Below are 19,102 nucleotides of genomic sequence, written 5' to 3' on the forward strand. Positions count from 1 at the left end.
GCGGCGCGGGCCGGGGAGCGGCGGGTTCAATGTCTTCTTGTTTTATGTTTTATGGTTATTTTGTTCAAATTTTTGATGGAAAAAAAAAAAAGATTAAAAAAAAAAAACTGTACGACCTACCGACCCTATACTGAAATTTCTTGTTACTGGAAACACACTATCTTTTTTGTTCGGCCTAACTACATTGATTACCAAGAGGCCATCCTTGACACCGCTGGAGACCAGATGAAGCGTTTTGATGGTGTCGTCAATAAGTCCCTGCCAGCCAGCTAAAACGTAGAAAGACAAAATCACACACGTGCTCCAATATTTAATGTGTATTCAAACAAACTGACTCACTGATGACTGGGTCGCTCTTGAATGGCATTTTGGAAAGTGAAAGCTTTTCAATAAGTCTGCACACTGAAATTAGAAAAGGCACTCATTATCTTACAGCATTGATGAAGTTCCATTTTTTTTTCACAGAGTGACTCACTGGCTGGCTTCATTAGCTCTCCTCCATAACCCCTTGAAAAAACATCAAACCAAACATCATATATTTTTTTTCGAATGCCAATGTTCAGAATGTGTACTTCTTTCTTTCAGCTTACCTATACTGGTTCCTCTCTTGTAGCTGAAAGTCGACCAACACATAAAATTCAGCAAAAGCATTTTTTCAATTTTTTTTTTCTTTCTTTCAATGATTGATGTCTTACCTTCTGATGAATGCCCTTCAAAGCCACCACGCACTCTGAGGGAATGATGTCCACTAAGGTCCTGTTGGATCAGTTGGAAAAAAAAGTCAGTTATTGATTCAAGAATGAGATGAGACAAATTGTTTTGGTCAGCAATACAACAAATCTAAAGCATGTTCAAAAGCTTTAAAATCCACAATTTTTCATGAAGGATACATTCCAGTCCCACCCACAAGATGTGAAAATTTCTGCTACCTCTGCCAATAATATTTTCAAATGATCACTTCACTGGTCAGATGTTCTTTGAACAGGCCTACAGGTTACTAATGTGGTCCTTGGGGACTATCTGGTGCATGCGAGCATCACGTTGGTAACCCCTACCCTACGCTTATGTGTTTTGAGTGTATTTGTGTTTTACTATTCTGCTGGCATTCAATAAATGCTCCTTTCTCAAATGAAAGGGAATCACAGTAAGTATACTGTAAAAATTAGGGCCCGACTGATTATTGGCTTATTAATCGCCGATATTAGCGCTTTTAAAATTGGCAAAAACTCGTTCATCTGTGATCAAACAAAAGCCATTGAAAGGTTTATAACTACCGCAATATTCATGCTAATTTGGTTAGCTCCTCTACGGCGTTTCCCCTATATGTGACAGCATTAAGCTAGAGCACTTTTGTAAGTAAGGATATTTTAACGTAAATACGCAACAACATGTAATCCCCTTTGTTTTATGTTTACATTTACGGTAAACTTCAACTTGGAGGAGCCATAAGCAGCTTAAAGCAAGCATTTGCCCTCTTTTTTTTTTTTTTAATTGTTCGGTATCTGCTAATCTGCTGCTGCTTATGAAGTTTGCAGCCACCATCTAGTGCAGGGGTCCCCAACCGCCGGTCCGCGGACCGGTACCGGTCCGCCGGGCATTTGGTGCCGGGCCGCACAGAAAGAACTTGCCTTAATTCCGTTTTATTTATTTCGGAATACGAAAGATGTTTTATTTTGGAAAAACTACCGGATTCTCCGTTACATCCGTCTGTGTCACGCACTTTTGCTATTTCCGACATCCAACCTGTGTGAGGCGGGGGGATTATGCAGCAACGGCGACGAAAACAAAATTACGAAGTAGACTGGACATAAACCACACACTTGAGGTGTCATTGTCTCCTATTACTCCGAGATGGGACCGTCTGGTTGCAGAAAATCAAGCTCGGTGCTGTGGTGAGTCGTCATTTTCATGCACTTTGAATTTGCGTTGTATCGTATTTTGAAGGCATTAAACATTGCCATAGCGATCGGAGTGTTGCGGCCAGATTAGACGCTCCTTGTGTTTATTATTATATTTCGAAAACACCACAGTTTTCATGCAGCTCATACCATATTATTTTTTGTTGTATTATTTCCACCACACCTTAAATGCCGGTCCCTGAAAATATTGTCTGACATAAACCGGTCCGTGGGGCAAAAAAGGTTGGTGGCCCCTGATCTAGTGCAAGTATCTCAAATTTTTGCTCAGAAGGAAAAGAAAAAAAACAAACAAACAAACAAAGAAACACGACTCATATATCGAAAATCGTAGGTCGAGTCACTTGCAAATCGATGTATCATGGTACTGTCTTCAATATTACTGACTTGTACGGAAAGCCACTCGACACTGTTTTCTCTTTGCATGGTGTTCTTGTTGTGTTTTAAACCTACCTGCCTGTGGAGAGGCCCAGTTTATACAGTGCATGTGTCACCTCTGCACACGCCAAGATAGCTCCGTGGCCACCTTGTAGGTCTGAAGCCACGGCCATGTTCAACAGTTGTGGCAGAACTGCGACAGACACACAAGAAATTATTTCTTTCCATTACTAATAATTGTACGGTTTCTGTCAAAAATATGTGTCTTGAATACTGTAACTGAGCTGCCCTTGAAGACTCCACGTCATGAAAAGAAACATGTATGGTGACATAGTTTACCCGTAGTGGCCATGTAATCAGGTGCTTGAGGTGTCAGGTTGTGGAGTGCTTTGGAGGTGAGCTCTCGTATTGCACTGAGAAACAAAAACAAAAAATGGTTGTTTTTTTTTTTAAGTTTCTTTCTGCAAAAAAATGTGAAGTGATGCATAGAAATAATCTTTAAGAAAGAAGAAGGAAGTCATAATTTTAGTATTTCTTGGAAGAAAAAACTTGTAATAAGAAGATGAGGGGGGAAAAAAAAACATCACTGACCCATCCCAGTGGTTGACCTTCTTGACTACCAAGTGGTCAATCATGGCTTTAGTGTACTCAGGAAAACTAGCAATGTAAACGCTAGAAGAAAAAAAAAAAAAGAGAACAACAACAGTTGGTAAGCTTTGAACTTGGTCACATCAGTTACACCAGCTAGAGGTGTGTCTTTCAAACGAGGAATTGCACCCTTTGCATTGAAGCACCCTGTCTTTTCTGGTAATTCTTTACCTGGTGTTCAGATAGCAGTGGTTGCGAATCCCCACAGCATGATAGTCCGCTGCGGTTGCAATGTCAATGCCATGAGGAAACGTCCCCTGTAGACAAATACAAAACCCTTTCGCTCTTCTTAAATGCCGTTTGTGGGGGGGATCAAATACTAAAACACTGGATTTAAGTGATTGCTAGTTCTGTGAGTGTTGGGAAATGTAGTTAGCGTTTGCTGCTGCCCTGAAGCTATACACTGGAAGGCTTTCACTAGCATTGCAAGTTGGAGCATGAAGACTTGGTAGCAAATTTGGAAAAAAAAAAAAAAAAAAAAGTCACAGTTTAGCGACAATATTCAGTAGTTGTCAAGGGCATGATCACGGACCTGCCTGCCGACGTTTTCCTGGAAAGCAGCCTGAGACAAAGAAAAAAAATTTTTTTTTTTTAATCTGTCAACAAAATTATGCAGAAGTGACGCATGTTGATGTTAGGCGGGACTTACTGAGGCGGCTTTGCGGCAGCTGACATCTCGATCGAACACGGTTGTAACCAGCAAAGAACTGTAGATGCATAAAAAATATGTTCATTATGATATCAGAACTTCATCCAGTAAAAGCACGATTACAAAAATTACTTTGAATACAAGAGCAGTGTGAGAAATTCAGATTTTTTAAAGATCTATATTGCTAGCAAGTTGACCAAATATATTTACAGTGATGTTAAAGCTATTTTGTGCCAAAGCTAATGAATAGGCCACTAGTAAAATGGAAAAAAATGCTATCTGTATAACTAAACATACACGTATACTGTATATCTCACCACATACCATTAAGCTGGTTAGCTCACTAGCCCATACCTGTGCGAAACCTAAGGTCACCGAAAAAAAATCTAAACTGACCGATTGTATCTTTTTAGCTGAAATTATCGAACTATGATTAGCATGATACCGCAACTCTTTAGAATAATTAAAAAAAACAAACAAACAAACAAAAACATACCACTACTACCACCACCACCACCACCACCACTCCTACTACTACTACTACAGGTTGTTCCAAAAGTCTTGGGCACATTTGAAGTCCACTTATCTCCTTAACTATGAATGGTAGTATGATAAAAGTTGTGCCATTTTAAAGCTAATTACATTCAAGTTTTTGTAAGGCTAGTGATTTTTTTTCAGACCCATTAACTCATTCACTCCCAAAGACGTTTTTAAACGTCTTTTCAGACTCAGTCTAGAATTGGCTGGTACTGAATGAGTTAATGGCGTTCACTCAACCAGAAAAGGCATTTTGTGTGCTTGAATTCGCAAAAACTGAATCATGGACTGTTGTTCAACGTGCATTTCGCAGAAAGTTAGCAAAACGCACGTTGAACAGAAATACGCTCATCCATGTATTCCAAGAGACGTGGATGAGCTGAAGGCATGAATAACAGAAGCTGTTGCAACCATTGACAATGCAATGCTGATTTGACTATCGGCTTGATGTGTGTCGTGTGACCAATGGTGAACATCTTTGAACATTCCATGTAAAAATTGAGATGACAAGCTTTCTGAATTTACCAGATGCGTTTTTATATCCTTAATAGTTTCCGAGCTATTCAATGTCAAAATGTGCCCAAGACTTTTGGAGCACCCTGTACTACTACTACCAGTAGTAGTAGTACTCTGTGTGTGTCTTTGGGGGCAGGGATGCAGAGATAAACTACTACTGTGCTTGTTTGCTTTTTGCTAACAGCAAATACACTTCGGGTTGGACTGGCCTTTTGCAACAGCCCTAGCACTGAAGGACAGAAAAAACAATCATCCTGATTACATTCCAGATAAGTCACTGCACATAAGCTAGGATCACAAAGTAACCGGCGGAGTCTGTGAGGCAACGGCTTTGGGTCGTTCCCACAAAAAAAAAAAAAAAAGAAAAAAAAAGTGCGTCAGTTTCCATTTCCATGTCATCGAATGGAGCAGGAACCAGCTTGTCCAAGGGCCGCTGCCAAAACAGTGACCGAAACCCACGGTGAACAGGCGAAACCTGGCAATCCTGCAGACGAGGGCAAGGGGAGGGAAGGGTGTCGCACAGATGCCGCCGCGGAGGGGATCAAACCGACACTGCGGAGTCACAGGCCACAGGTTTCAACACGTTGAGTCGCTCTTGAGAAAGAGTGAACAACGTGGCGTCATTGTGGATCTCAGCTTTGTGACAATTCCATGTAACTGTTATCGCACAATGATTTCATCACTCCAAACTACACAAAACTGCATTTAATGTCACACCCTTAACCAAAACATTCAAATGCACTCGGCCTCTGGGTCCATCCATGTAAAATCAAACACAGAATTTATCCTCCATTTGCTCAAATTTTCAGAAAGGGAAGGAAAAGACCATAACACAAAGTATTTTGTTCTAAACCTCATAATTTGAGAGACATAGCATAAGTTTATGCTAATCAGAAATATTGCTCAAATTTAAACATCTCTATATTTCTTTCTTTGAACAGCTATAGTTCAAATATTTCTCAGAAACCTTTAGAGTACCATCACAGTGTTCCTCCACTTGTCCACATTTCCAACCACACTTGAAAATGTGAAGAAAATCTGAGAGGTGAAGGGGAAATTTTTCACCCTTCTTACTCCACTAGCCCACCCAGAAAGTTTGAGGATGACTATCTGAAACGTGTTTTTGTCTTTTTCAGCGACACGAGAGGACAAAATATTATGACATCAATCTGTGCAATCATAGAATCGGTCAATGAAATTGCATGAAATTTTGCATTTGTTATAGTCTATATTGACAGACATCTTTGTGAAAGCAGAAATGTTCACACTGCTCTTGAACTGAGTTAATTTTTTTCAGCAGCGGTGGGATGCATCGATCTGACCTGGCAATTTGACTGACGAAAGGCTTGAGCTCTTTGGGATCGTACGCCCTGGCGAAGGACCAGCAGACGTAGCAGGCCGCGTCGCGGACATTAGAGCCGATGCTGCAGGCGCCCCTTTTTTCATCGTAGGTCAGGGCCTTGATGATAAGTGGCACCACTGCAGAAAGAACAGAAAGCAGTCCAGTCAGCGCCATTCAAACAAACTGTGAACATTGGAAAAGTGCCATGATAAACGTGCATCCATTTTCTATATCGCACTTGTCCTCGTGAGGGTTTTATGATTCCAATTATTAGGCAATAGAGGATATAAAATAAAATAATTCTATATATTCCTCCTAATATAAAGCGCAAAAAATGTCGTGGATTGGCTGTATATTGAAGAGTGACACATGCAGATGTGAATTCTTTAAAGTTTCAGTTTTACAGTAAAATTATTTGACGTCTGTGAGATTGCATGGAACCACTTTTCAAAATAATGATACTTAAAAAAAAAAAAAAAAAAAAGATGTGGGATGGTACCGTTCTTGACAGCCAGGTATTGCGGTCTTTTTTAGTAGCGGTACACTGTGTAGACTGACAGTTAAGTATGAGAGTTAAAACAACCTTGTTAAGATTAACAAACGCTTTATGATGGGGCACTTTGGCACAAATGAAGTCACTTAACATTATTTCCAAGGGGAAGATTATAAATACGAGTGGGAAGTCCAAGAAGGCACTAGGTAGGTTGCGCTGTACTTATTCAAATGTTGATTGCAGACTGTGAATTTTTATTCAACATTGCATCGTGCACATTACAATTGGAGGTGTCGTTACATAATCCACACTTATGTCTCCTCCCGATCAGAACTTGAAAGCACATTGTGAGTATTGAGCGGCCGCAGTGACAATGCAGAGAACGCCAGAAACAAGGACCCGGGCTGACCGACGGCGCATCATGCAAATCGTTGCTCGAGGCTCGACTAATATCAGGAACATCGATGTTGCCCGGAGGCGCTGCTGTTTAGACTGAGGCCCCACCCAGTGGAGAGGGAGAGAGAGTGTGAGAGAAAGAGAGAGAGTGTGTATGAGAGAGAGAGAGAGAGAGAGAGAGAGAGAGAGAGAGAGAGAGAGAGAGAGAGAGAGAGAGAGAGAGAGACAACAGCTCACAAAGAAAAACTCACCACACAACTAATAGGAATAGGTTTCACACATGCTGAATCACACACGCATCCACACACACACTCACTAAAGTCAGAGGAGCAGGACGCATCCTTGACCGACTGAGGACTTGCTCGTCAGGCACCCAGACACTTTGAGAGCAGGTAAACACTCTTTAAGCATCAATAATTTGTGCATTATGTGATCCTACAATAATTCGATGATGATCGAAAATCCCGATGATGGTGGTCCCCGATGTGTGCAAGTTGTTATCCTTTCATTGATGTTTTTACAGAATTTATGTTGACAATGGCGAATAATTAATAGAACATTGTGATGTATTTAAGTGACATACTGTAGTTCAGATAACGTAAAACATGCTACTTTAAAAAAAAAAGATTTTATTGAGCTAATTGGCGTTCTCGGGAAGGGAGTGGCAAAACTTGAGCGACAACTTCTTGCAACAGCGCATGACAAGCAGGTTCCTCCACGCGGCATTGGCAGCCACGGCTTGAGGGACACCTAAAAAAAAAATCCAATCTGAAAGACGTCCTGGGAGACAAATGGTTATGATTAAGTAAGGGCCAGCGCAAGTAAGTGTTTTCCTGGCAGACAATGACGACTCATGAGCTCATTTGGCGGATGTCAGTCATATGCATCCTGCAGGTGTAGCAGTCATGGGAAGCAGGTGTTTCTCAGTTCCCACACAGGTAGCAGTGAGTCGAGGCAAGTAGCAAGTTTCAGCATGCCCTCCACACGCCCGTGTCAGTAAGCGCTAAGTCCGACCGGCACCTGCTGCCGCGGCGAGCCGATGCGATGATGAGCGACATCCAAACGGGCGTGCAAGGGAACAACGAGCGGGCAGAGGCAATTTACACAGGCGCCAATCAAGCAAGAAAAACAGCGCGTCTATGCAAATGCATGCCATGCATACGTGTTTGCATATGCAGCCGTGTGTCTGTTTGGTATCCAACCTGTTTGCGGGAACAGTTGTAGAAAATACATTAGCCTCAGGGAGTGAGGTTTTGGGCAGCTAGAGATTTTGGAGTGACTACTCAAACACTTGTAAAAAACAAATATTTCCCAATGCCTTTTGGCCAGGGTGAAACTTTTCAGCAAATAGAAAAAAAACCCCACACTTGATTAGCTTTTGTCTTCTGAAACTATATGTTTCAGTCTTAAATCCGTCAACTGGCATCCAACCGTTGACTGCAAATGATGGATACATTCGTTATTTTCAAACAGGTTGGCACGGAAGAGGGTCTCGCCCAACTTGGCTGTGAAATTCAGGTTGGGAGACCACTGCAAAGGCTAATCAAATGTATCTATCCATCCATCCATCCATTTACTGCTCCGCTCATCCTCACAAGAGTCGCAGGGCATGCTAGAGCCTATCCCATCCGTCTTCGGGCATTAGGCGTGGGATACCCTGAACTGGTCGCCAGCCAATCACAGGGCACACAAAGACGAACAATCATCCATGCTCACACTCTCACCTAGGGACAATTTAGAGCCGTGGTTCTTAACCGTGTTAGAGGTACCGAACCCAACCAATTATTATGCACATTCACCAAACCCTTCATTACTGAAAAAAAATAATAATCAGATTCAAGAAGTGTTCCTTCAGTTTTGCCGGTGCAAGACTAGAGTTGCTCAACTTGGCATGACAAATCATGCAAATAGGATGCTGAGTCCATCACATTCTGTGATGCATGTGAATCCATGTCGTAGTTATTTGTCCGACCACTTTTTTTTGCACGACCCAAAAAAAAAAAAAAAAAAACAACAGTCATATGTTGACTCCTGAGCAGATCATCTGCAGCGGCATGTCAAAAACTAATTGACATGTTGAGTCGGGTGTGTCTTAACCTCCATGGCAGACGCTCGCCGAACCCCTGAGACCGATTCACCGAACCTCTGGTTAAGAACCACTGATTTAGAGTGTTCAATCGGCCTGCTAGGCATGTTTTTCCAATGTGGGAGGAAACCGGAGTACCCAGAGAAAACCCACGCATGCATGGAAACCTGAAAAAAACCCCACACACGAAGGCCGGAGCCGGAATCAAACACCGCACCTCCGCACTGAGGCCGGCGCGCGAACCAGTCGCCCACCGGGCCCCTAATCGAATGTAAATAATGTGAAATTGAGGTTGAAAACTAGGATCTTAAAGACTTTTAAACATTTAAAATCTTTTTTTTTTCTCTTTTAGTCAATTTTATGAGCCGGCTTTTATTTTCTTTAGTTTTTAAATGTTTTTAAAGTCTTCAGTTAATGTCTTTAAATATTGCCAATATACATTCTGTCAGTACATTTTTGGGAAGTTACTTTTGTTTTCTCTAATTTGCTTCTAAATATGGTTAGCTCGTGTTTGTAAAGGCTTGTAGCTTTTGTCTTTGCTCGTGGATGCAATGTGCTACCTAAATAAAGCAGCCTTGCTTAACAGATCCATGAACATAGATGCTGGTGCTGCATCGCTTTGGATTGGAGATCAACACAGCTTTTGAGTAGGGATAAAGATTAGGAATGTTGTGTTGTACATGTCTCGCTGAATTTCTCAAGTTTCATGTTGGGTGTCACATTTATTTGTTCTTCTCTTTTAAGGGACTGCATCGCAATGGCCACTGCTCAAGAACGGAAGCCCAAAAGGCCTCACTACATTCCCCGCCCACCAGGGAAACCGTTCAAGTACCAGTGTTTCCAGTGTCCTTTCACCTGCAATGAGAAATCCCACCTCTTTAACCACATGAAATACAACCTGTGCAAAAACTCCATCTCCCTGATGTCGCAAAAAAACTGTCAGAAAGCTCGCCAGCTCAAGGCTGGAATGAAGGCCATCCCTGGGAAATCCAAGGACGGTGCGACTTTGCTGGAAACTCCTGCGGAACAGGAAGTGGCGGAGGAAAACACAGCAGAGAGGAGCGATGCGGCAGAGGAGGTTGACGTTGAGAGTGACGGTCTGCCGGAGAAGGGAAGCCGGATTTTGACAAAAGCATGCGACGTTCGAGCGAAGGAGCCCAAGTCCCTGCCTTGCCCATCAGCCCTCTCCCTGGCGACACCAAACCGCGATGCAGCAGACGCATTTAAGTCGTCTGTTCAGTTATCAGACAGTTCACAAACTCCTGCTCCTTGGTTCGAGCGCCCAGCATTCCCATGGGCTCTGAAGCAATTCCCCACTCCCGTGGGTCCAGAATATACTCCTTACCTCAGACCTTTCTATCCCTCATACTACCACTCGGCAAGCCATCATGCAAATGAGACCAATTCCTCTTCTCTGCGCCTTGACTTTCCGGATCCCCAGAGGCCAGTAGTAGTACCACAGGCCATTGTCCCGCCTCCTGCTTCACTCTTCGACCCTTACCCATACCGATACTGTCACCCAATCAACACCAGAGAGCCATTTCTTTACAGCCTATATAGGCCCCATGAGCTCTCAAGATATCTTCCATTGGACTGGTATGGGCAAACCCTCGCGACCAAAGATTACAACTTATACATGCGATCCAGTCACAATCAGTTTGCTGAACAAGAACAGGTCAGGCCAAGTGGCGACAAGGACACCAGGCTGAGTCCAAAAGAGGGCTGTTCTGCTCTGGGCTCCCCCGACAGACCCAGTCATGCGCAAGTCATCCAGAGGGATGGCCAAGAGGCGCCGCGACACACCAGCCTGGATGACTGGCAACCGACTAAAGAGGAGCAAGACGTGCAGACTGACACCAGACGCAAGGACACTGCTGAAAGCTTGCTGCAGCTCGGCACCCTTCTTGTGGACGTAGGGTAAGAAAGGAACACTTACATTCATATCATGCTAGTCCTCATGAAGATAGGCATTCACACTGACTCTCCTCTCCGGATGTCTTGAGTGAATTTTGCATGTGATCACCATGCTTGCATGGGTTTTCAAAAAGATGCATGTTCATTATAGACACTGAAGTGTCCATAGGTGTGAATGTGAACAGTTGTGCCCTGTGAATGGCAGGTGATCAGACCAAAAAGGTGGAACCCGCACCAAAATCCAAAAGTCAGTTAAAGTCTGCTATGATAGGCTCCAGGGGACGTTTAGCGCATGGGGATGTGTTCCAGTCAAGTGCCGATTAATCAGCCGGGCAAATTAATCACGCCATATTAATTGGGCAGTATCAGTATTTATTCATGAAACATTTTCTGATTTCATCAGATGATTAATCGGTTATCAGAACTGCATTCTGTCAAATATCAGAAACTGCAATGTCCTCAAAAATTCCATATTGGCCGGGCCCTAATACACACTACTGTATTTAAAATAAAAAAAACTCAATTTAAACTCAATTAATCTTTCAAATGTATCGCTGAAAAATGTGTTAAGGACTATGGCTCTCCTTTCCCACATACAAGGCCATTACAATAGTCAAAGTAAATATACTGAAACAACTTAAACATGAGATGCAGTGGAGGCACAAACAACGAACTGCAAAACACCATGGAAGAATTTAGATTTTTGTTGGAATTTTGCTCGCGAACAAATCGCAGCCTGCTTAGAAATGAGTTTAATTCCTGTATTAATCTCTCAAACAGATCAGTTGAGAACATCAGACATTCAGATGTGACCGAATCATGTGTGGAAGCTACCTCTAATCAGGAAGAGGACAACCGAAGCGCTCTGGCACCACTAAATCTTTCGACAAGGAAACCGGACAGCTCGGACACAGAAGAGCCACGGGCTGCACCGGTGCCGCTGAACCTCAGCCTCCGTTCGCCTTATCCCAGGACTTCAGAAGATGGCGGTCACACAGATGAAGAAGCGTGCGACCAGAGGCAAACGGCGGCACTGGCACTCTGTCAGCTCGCCATCGCCAGCTCGGCTGCCTCTTTGCGGGACTTTGAGCCCACGCGTCGACCAGCAGAAGATATTACGGACAACGGAGATCGGGCTTCGGGCTCAATGGAAAAGGCTGAACACGAGAGCACGGCTAACACCATGCCCACAAAACGACTTAACGGCAGCCACGCTAAAAAATCCAACAACACGCACAGACCAAAGAAGAGAAAAGTGGCAACGCGGCCCGTGAGGAGGAGACCTCATCGCTCCTAAACACTCTTGACTGACCAATGAAAAGCACATCACTCCTTGTTTGTTGTGTTCAGGCCAAAATATAGCAATATTCCAAGATCTGGTGGTATCTTGGTGCCCAAGAAAACACTTGGAGTGAGTTGAAGAGTTTCGTTCAGACTAAAGTAGGCCTTTGCCACCATCTTGTGGTGTATAGAGTCATCACTACTCACGTTTTTTTCCCATTATTCAGAAGTATCGGGACAAAGCCTTGCTGTGAATAGCAGGGCTTCATGACTGCATTTTTTTGAGCATCAAGAGAAAAGCCGTACTGTATTTTTTGCTGCAAGACGAGATCAACCTAGTGAACATTGACATTACTGAAGCACTGAAAGACTTTATATACAGTGGGGAGAATAAGTGTTTGAGACCCTGCTGATTTTTGAAGTTTTCCCACTTACATAGCAGGTAGAGTTCTGTACTTTGAAAACGTGATAGAACACAGTCCATCATGTAGCGTATGTAAATAAGTCTGAAAATACATTAGGTGCACCTGCATTAAGAGATTAGTTTTATTTGAACAAAATAACAGCAAAGACCCAGTTATGAGCTGTCTCATGGTCTGAGGAGGGTTGGGGGGAGGGGGTCATCCATAACCCCATCTCCCAACCCCCCATTGACGATATCAAAATACAAAATCTAACAATGTAATAATTGATCAGAGTCAATCAAGAGTTTTTTTTAATGATACAGCTCTTCTATTTGCATGTGCAGGTGTACCTAATAAATTGCCTGGTAAGTGTGTGCATGTCTTGGTGGCAAAAGGTGACACGGAATGTTTAGAGGGCATGTTTTTCTTATGACAATCAGGATACTTTTTGAAGAAAGCAAATAAAAACATCAATGTTGAAATGTTAATAAGGACTTCATGATAACTTACCATCAGTTAATCTGGAGGGCAACAGTAAGCCTCTCCTGCCAAGTTCTGCAAGGGCCAGGCAGCCTCCGTGCCAGGTATCCGTCTCCTGGAAGCTTCCATTAGAACACCCAAAGTGGGTTAACGAGCTGTAACATGAAAATATGTTTCCCTATTAAATAAAATACCTGAAGCAGTCCAGTACTGAGGCCACGACTTCGTCCGCCAGCTCCTTCGGAAGCCTCCCAGTCACTCTCCCAACACTGATGGGGTTGAAACACACACAGTTCACTCAGGACCAAAAAGCTGCAAGGACGCTTGACTATACAACAAAAACGTTGTTACCCCTTTGCTGCAGACCAACGCACTATTGTTTCTTTATCCTTAAGTCCCACCAGTAGATGCTCTGAGAACAAACATGTCACCATAACAGTGGGTTATTTACTAAACAGGCAGTGAAATGAGATTCATTACTTCTTGTATGGAAGTTAAATTAAAGCTTTTCGACGGCACACTGACCCCGATCCTGATTTAAATAATGATAACCCGCCCATGACTTCAATGGCCATAGTCTGTATGCATTATTATTATTATCATTATTATTATTATTATTATTATTATTTCTTTTCTTTTTTTTTATGATGGCCACAGAGCTAATGTCGCAATCATATTTATTGGTCATTGTCTTTTTGTAGTTCAAACTTGCAATGGGTGTTTGCAAGTCACATATCGAAGTATTTCAAAGAAGACAAGCTGGCAATAATGGCTTATATCCCATCTATGTGCAGGGACATTGGCACATTTCCGATACGTATCGGATTTGTGCCACTTAAAAGCAAATAACAGAATTGCGTCATTTGAAGCAGGTGCTGTAAATCCAGCCTTAGTTATGATCTTACCAATGACAGTCTCTAATTCTTCTGGAATATCATAATCCTCCTCCCCTTGTGTCATCTCTTTGAGGCTATCTGTGGCCTGGCTGGTCAAAAGGGTCGATGCTATGGACCTGCTTCCTCTCTGGTACCTGCGATGGTAATGTAATCCATTATGGATTTGGATTGAAAGCAAAGTTGCTCTTTTCCTCCCCAACAATCGTAGTTTTACGTCTCACCTCCAAGGAGCCAAGCGTGGCTTCAGGTAGGTGAGGCCCAACCGCTGGATCAGTTTGACGTTGAGCTTCCTCAGCGTAGCTTGGCTACTTTCCGAGAGACGCTTTTCTTCCAGACACCGCAAAACTCTAGAAGCTAGGAGGGAACAGAGAAAATTGTTCATTATTGCACAAAACAGGAAAGGCGAGCATTTTCTTGAGACCACCTACACCAGGGGTGTCAAACTCATTTTTGTTGCGGGCCACATTGTAGTTCTGGTTTCCCTTGGAGGGCCGTTATGAATTTTGGGAAACCATATCATTGTTTAATTCCCTCCATATCTTATATACAGAGCGCACAACAAATTGATGAATAACTAGTTTTAAAATCAGAAGTCAAGAACAATGACTGTTATTGTGGATTACATATGACAATTTGAAATTTTGGTTCTGACTTTAGCAAGCATCATGGAACTTGACATGCTTGATTTGCTTTTGCGGGCCACATAAAATGATGTGGCGGGCCAGATCTGGCCCCCGGGCCTTGACTTTGACACCAGTGACCTACACCTTGGAGGAACAGTTCAAAAAAAGACCAAAAGCAGTTTAGCCACAAATGCTCATTATCCATCCACAGATTTTCTTTAGCCACAAGTAGGGCACACAAACGACCACTGACAGTCACACACAAGGACAATGGAGATGCACATTTTTGGAACGAAGGAGGCGGTAGGAGTACCTGAAGAAAACCCACGCAGGGTCTGATCTGAAATTTGAACTCAGGGCCTCTCGAATGTGCTAACCACCAGTCCGCTGGACCATTTCAAATGCTCATAAAATGTTATTTATTTGTCACATCATACTTTTTCCTGAGCTTAACATGGCCCCGGGGGGGACTTTATAAAAACAGGAAATGAGCTTCCCCACCCCTGATTTAGAGACACCTAACCTGTCTACATGCAAATAAACCCTCTTGACCGAATTATTTGTATTCACAAATCTTTGTTACTGCAGGCAAAGGCAACTGAACAGAACAATGCAGATGCACACAAACTAGAACACCACAAAGTGGAGCGCGAACATCCCGCAGAGGAAGACCAAACGACTTATGTGAACAAAAGTGGGGGGAAAAAAATCCCACACATCAAAATATAATTTCCTTTCCAACCAGTTTAGTGGAAAGTATTTATCTGCAGAAGAGAGAGTTACTTTCAAGCCCCTGGAAATTGAGCTCGAACAGTGACTTTAACGCTAATATTTTTTTGTGCTTTTGTGACACCATGGCAATGAATGAGCTAATTCTTTAATTTCACCTCCATTCAACGGCAAACGCGTAAAACCCAGGCTCTGTCCAAATACTTTTGCATCAAAGCTAAACCTACCATGCTGTAAGAGATCCTCCCGCTTGCCATGCTGGAAAAGCATTGCCTGTTGGAACACAAATAAGATATCTATGATGATTGTGCACACATCTGGGAAAAAAAAGGTGGTAAATATCACATATGTAAATCTTCATTATTTGTACCTCTTCAACCTTGACGTCCACAGCAGAAAAACAAAACAACACATACAATACTGTAACGGCTTTAATGCCTTGAGCGCAGCTTGACGGTGCGACGAGACGTTAAAGGAACACGTTATTCAAGTTCACCGTATCTCCCTGTGCAATGAAATGCATCGACTTGCTCGGAGCTTGACTAGCATCGCAATGACAGTTGAGAACGTCATCAATAAAAGAACATGCAGATTTAATTAGAGGCCCGTTGCTGTGTCACATGGCTTAAGGGGGAACTATTATGGAAAATCCACAAACAGTTGGTTACGTGCAGTGCCTCCCTACTCCTCAACTGAAAAAAAACCCTCACTTTTTTGGTACCCGAGTCTGAGTGTTTGGTTTTGAGGAAATGCCAAGAACAAGTCTTTAACCGATATGTCGGCATTACATTTAAAAAAAAAAAAAAAAAAAGGAGATGCCAATAACAAGTCTTTAACCGATATGTCAGCATTACATTTACAATAAAAAAAAAAAAAAAAAGCCGGCTACAAATGGTCTCAATTTAATATAGAAATATACATACAAACATGTGTATATGGTACATAAAATGTATACGTTATTATATATCTTTACATTTGTGTTTACATGGCCCAATCCACCAAATCAGCTGCACAGCAGTTGTTTTTTGTAAAATCCTCAAAATAAAGTAACGTTTTAGCTTTCGTTGTTTTTAGCTGTATATTTGATGATACACATTGAACAACTCAAAATGTGTATTGGCCTATCTCAGAAATGTTTTATTTTCGCACATCGTTTTCTGCTGAAACTCGTCATGGGTTTTCAGCATCAAATTGCCAATACATGAACTATAGCCATGACATTTATACTAATAGAATGCGAACATTAGGCACAAGACATATCAATGTGCAGGACCCTTTATAAAAATGTATTTTCATATCATAATAATATCAGATTTTCTTGGAATTGTATAGTGCATTTATACATTTTAATCCTAGGGGACACAAATGGCACCCATTTGTGGAATGGCCTATAGAGTACAAAAAGAATTAACGCCGGATGAGGGATTCCTCTACTTGAGTAAATTTGATTTCCAAACGTAAACAATATATTTACATAGTTATTTACTGGCGTGTGCAGGCTACAATGACGAGTCCACACAGCTATGTAGTTCATTGCTGCGTGTGTGACTGCTTCCCACATCTACAAACAACAGTATTGCTTTATGATCTTGTTATATGGAACCGGTGTGGCTCAAACTTGCTTGTCACCAAATAATTCACACTCTTTCCATGTTGTCTCGGTACCTGCGTGGGTTTTCTCTGAGTACTACGGTTTCTTCCCACATTCCAAAAACATGCATAGCAGGCTGACTGAACACTCTAAATTCTCCACAGGTGTGCATGTGAGCGTGGATGGTTGTTCGTCTGTGTGCCATGCAATTGGCTGGCAACCGTATCAGGGTGTCCCCCGCCTACTGCCGGAGGACAGTTGGGATAGGCTCCAGCATCCCCTGTGACCCATGTGAGGATAAAGCGGATCGGAAAATGGATGGATGGATGGATGGATGGAAGTTAGATCACTTGGACACATCACAAGAGCTAACCTGTCTGTCATGCGAATAAATGGCAAATACATTGTAGCCCAAATTACACAAAACACCAGTACCTTTGCATTGAAGCAAACAACCAATGGCATAAACCAGACACAGCGTGTGTGCGTGCGTGCTTACCAGAGACTGGAGAGCACCATCCAGCACCCGAATGGAGTCCAAAGACTGGTCATTATTTTGGGATATAGTGGTGAGACTCCAGTCCAGGAAGTCTCCAAGGCGCCTCTTGAGCACATCAGGCCTCGTCATGAATCTGTCAAGACCATTGAAAGAAAGACACAACCTTAACATACCAAGCGCAGCTCAACAGAATTATAGGCAGCAGAACACTGCCCTCTAGTGGGCCACAAAAAACACATTACAGTTGAAAGGTAAGGAATACTGTACTAAGAATTGGCGAGTTCTTTTTTTCTGTGATCTGGCTGACAGAATTGACTTACTTTGAGACCAACACGGATGCAGCAAGCCTGCAGCCATCGCTGACACCAAGATATGACTACAAAGAGAAAAGGTCACCGTTACAATTATCACAAATATGTGGATCATTTTCTTCCTCTGTATGAATATGAAAGTTGCTGTTAAAGAGGTAATGAGGCATATGTCGGTAGTATAAGTGACATCAAAACCCAAGCATTCACGTATAAGGGAAGTAAACCTAAACTTAAAGTTAACCTCTAAAATTGACTTGACTTTTGATGGAAAACTGTAGACACGAAAACCTGGGAACTGTTGTCGGTTGTGGAGACAAAAAAATGCATGTCTCACTGAACATTTTTTCAATGTCTTTTCAACTGTCATTTTCTTGTGTTTTGACTTTTAGAGTTTGCATTGCTCTATAATCCTGAAGCATCTGAACAGTAGCATATTGTGATGCATTCAATCATTTCAATTTGCCTTAGCAATAGCGAGGATGCGGTCCATGATGGCCTCTCTTCCTTGGCCATCTTCAGACTTCAGATTGCCATCAAGGCGGGAAAGGTCAAAGGGCGTGAGGCAGGTCATGGACAGCCACAGCAGCAGAATGTAGCGTGTCGACCATGTCTAAAAGAAGGAGAAATTGGCTAAAAAATGATTTTGTCTGACAAACACACACACACACACACACACACACACACACACACACGAAAAAAGGACGATCTTGTGTGCATTGAACCTCAGTGTCTGTCGGGTCCTGCTTGGAAAGTGAATCCAGAACTGGCTCTACGTCAGCGACTTCATGAGGTAATCGGCGAATGAAGATTTTGTAGACGCGCACCTGCGCAAAGACAAAAACAAATAGAAAGTAAATGGTAGGAATGAAAGGTAGCATGTTCTGAGACCCAGTCAGATTCACATCAAACTGACCTTGCAGATGATGTAGAGAAACTTGAAGCCCAAATGAAACAGGGAAGAAGGGCAGTCCTCACTCCTCACCAACTTGAGTAACATATTCACCATCCATTCTAAAAGTTAATAAATGCATTCAAATTGGATTTCTAGGATGAATATTGTACTGATTTCTATTCCCCCCCTCCCCAACTTACCCAAGTGTGGGTCCAGCAGATGAGGCTGATCTTGATATTGGCTGAGTGTCTCTGTTGAGTGGACATGAGCATAGTCATTAAACTGATAGTGACAGACAAGTACAGTGTTGAAAATAATTGCAGTATTAGATCTCTTGCTAAATTTCCATGTTTGCCAACTTTCAAAGACATCAACAGTCTTAAATATGATGGTTCATTGATTACTGTAATGTCCGAATTATTAGTGAAATGTATACTGTTTTTTTACCTAATCGTCTTTTTTTATTGATGCAAGTGCATCAAATCAAACGGAATCATTCCACATACATATATATATATATA

The 19,102-nt window shown here is 42.3% G+C and overlaps 2 protein-coding genes across 2 annotated transcripts in view; one reads left to right on the forward strand and one right to left on the reverse strand.

The window, feature by feature from the left end:
• Positions 1-19,102, reverse strand: part of tbcd (tubulin folding cofactor D) — a 31,480-nt gene that overhangs the window by 11,058 nt on the left and 1,320 nt on the right. Inside the window, exons 2-25 of the mRNA XM_019897355.1 lie at positions 18,782-18,832; positions 18,603-18,700; positions 18,412-18,513; positions 18,153-18,299; positions 17,699-17,754; positions 17,379-17,511; positions 15,516-15,561; positions 14,158-14,290; positions 13,946-14,070; positions 13,392-13,452; positions 13,235-13,309; positions 13,071-13,162; positions 5,967-6,123; positions 3,592-3,649; positions 3,475-3,504; positions 3,114-3,199; positions 2,886-2,966; positions 2,634-2,707; positions 2,370-2,487; positions 696-756; positions 591-613; positions 476-507; positions 340-402; positions 193-269 (exon numbers count right to left, since the gene is read on the reverse strand). Of these exons, the coding sequence (XP_019752914.1) occupies positions 193-269; positions 340-402; positions 476-507; positions 591-613; positions 696-756; positions 2,370-2,487; positions 2,634-2,707; positions 2,886-2,966; positions 3,114-3,199; positions 3,475-3,504; positions 3,592-3,649; positions 5,967-6,123; positions 13,071-13,162; positions 13,235-13,309; positions 13,392-13,452; positions 13,946-14,070; positions 14,158-14,290; positions 15,516-15,561; positions 17,379-17,511; positions 17,699-17,754; positions 18,153-18,299; positions 18,412-18,513; positions 18,603-18,700; positions 18,782-18,832 (1,979 nt within the window). The remainder of the gene's footprint in view (positions 1-192; positions 270-339; positions 403-475; positions 508-590; positions 614-695; positions 757-2,369; positions 2,488-2,633; positions 2,708-2,885; positions 2,967-3,113; positions 3,200-3,474; positions 3,505-3,591; positions 3,650-5,966; positions 6,124-13,070; positions 13,163-13,234; positions 13,310-13,391; positions 13,453-13,945; positions 14,071-14,157; positions 14,291-15,515; positions 15,562-17,378; positions 17,512-17,698; positions 17,755-18,152; positions 18,300-18,411; positions 18,514-18,602; positions 18,701-18,781; positions 18,833-19,102) is intronic.
• znf750 (zinc finger protein 750) lies at positions 7,108-13,048 on the forward strand. Its single transcript, XM_019897363.1, has 3 exons — positions 7,108-7,267; positions 9,706-10,878; positions 11,656-13,048. Exons 2-3 carry the CDS (start codon positions 9,719-9,721, stop codon positions 12,170-12,172), a joined length of 1,677 nt encoding a protein of 558 aa, XP_019752922.1. The 5' UTR covers positions 7,108-7,267; positions 9,706-9,718; the 3' UTR covers positions 12,173-13,048.

This window comes from Hippocampus comes, unplaced genomic scaffold, assembly GCF_001891065.2.
Source record: "Hippocampus comes isolate QL1 unplaced genomic scaffold, H_comes_QL1_v1.1 scaffold238, whole genome shotgun sequence".
In the NCBI taxonomy this organism is placed as follows: Eukaryota; Metazoa; Chordata; class Actinopteri; order Syngnathiformes; family Syngnathidae; genus Hippocampus; species Hippocampus comes.

Bases quoted from the DNA above. Each gene is read 5' to 3' on its own strand.
- znf750 (XM_019897363.1), top strand. From the start codon at position 9,719: ATGGCCACTGCTCAAGAACGGAAGCCCAAAAGGCCTCACTACATTCCC. The intron at 10,879-11,655 runs GTAAGAAAGGAA...TCTCTCAAACAG, and splicing joins ACCCTTCTTGTGGACGTAGG to ATCAGTTGAGAACATCAGAC.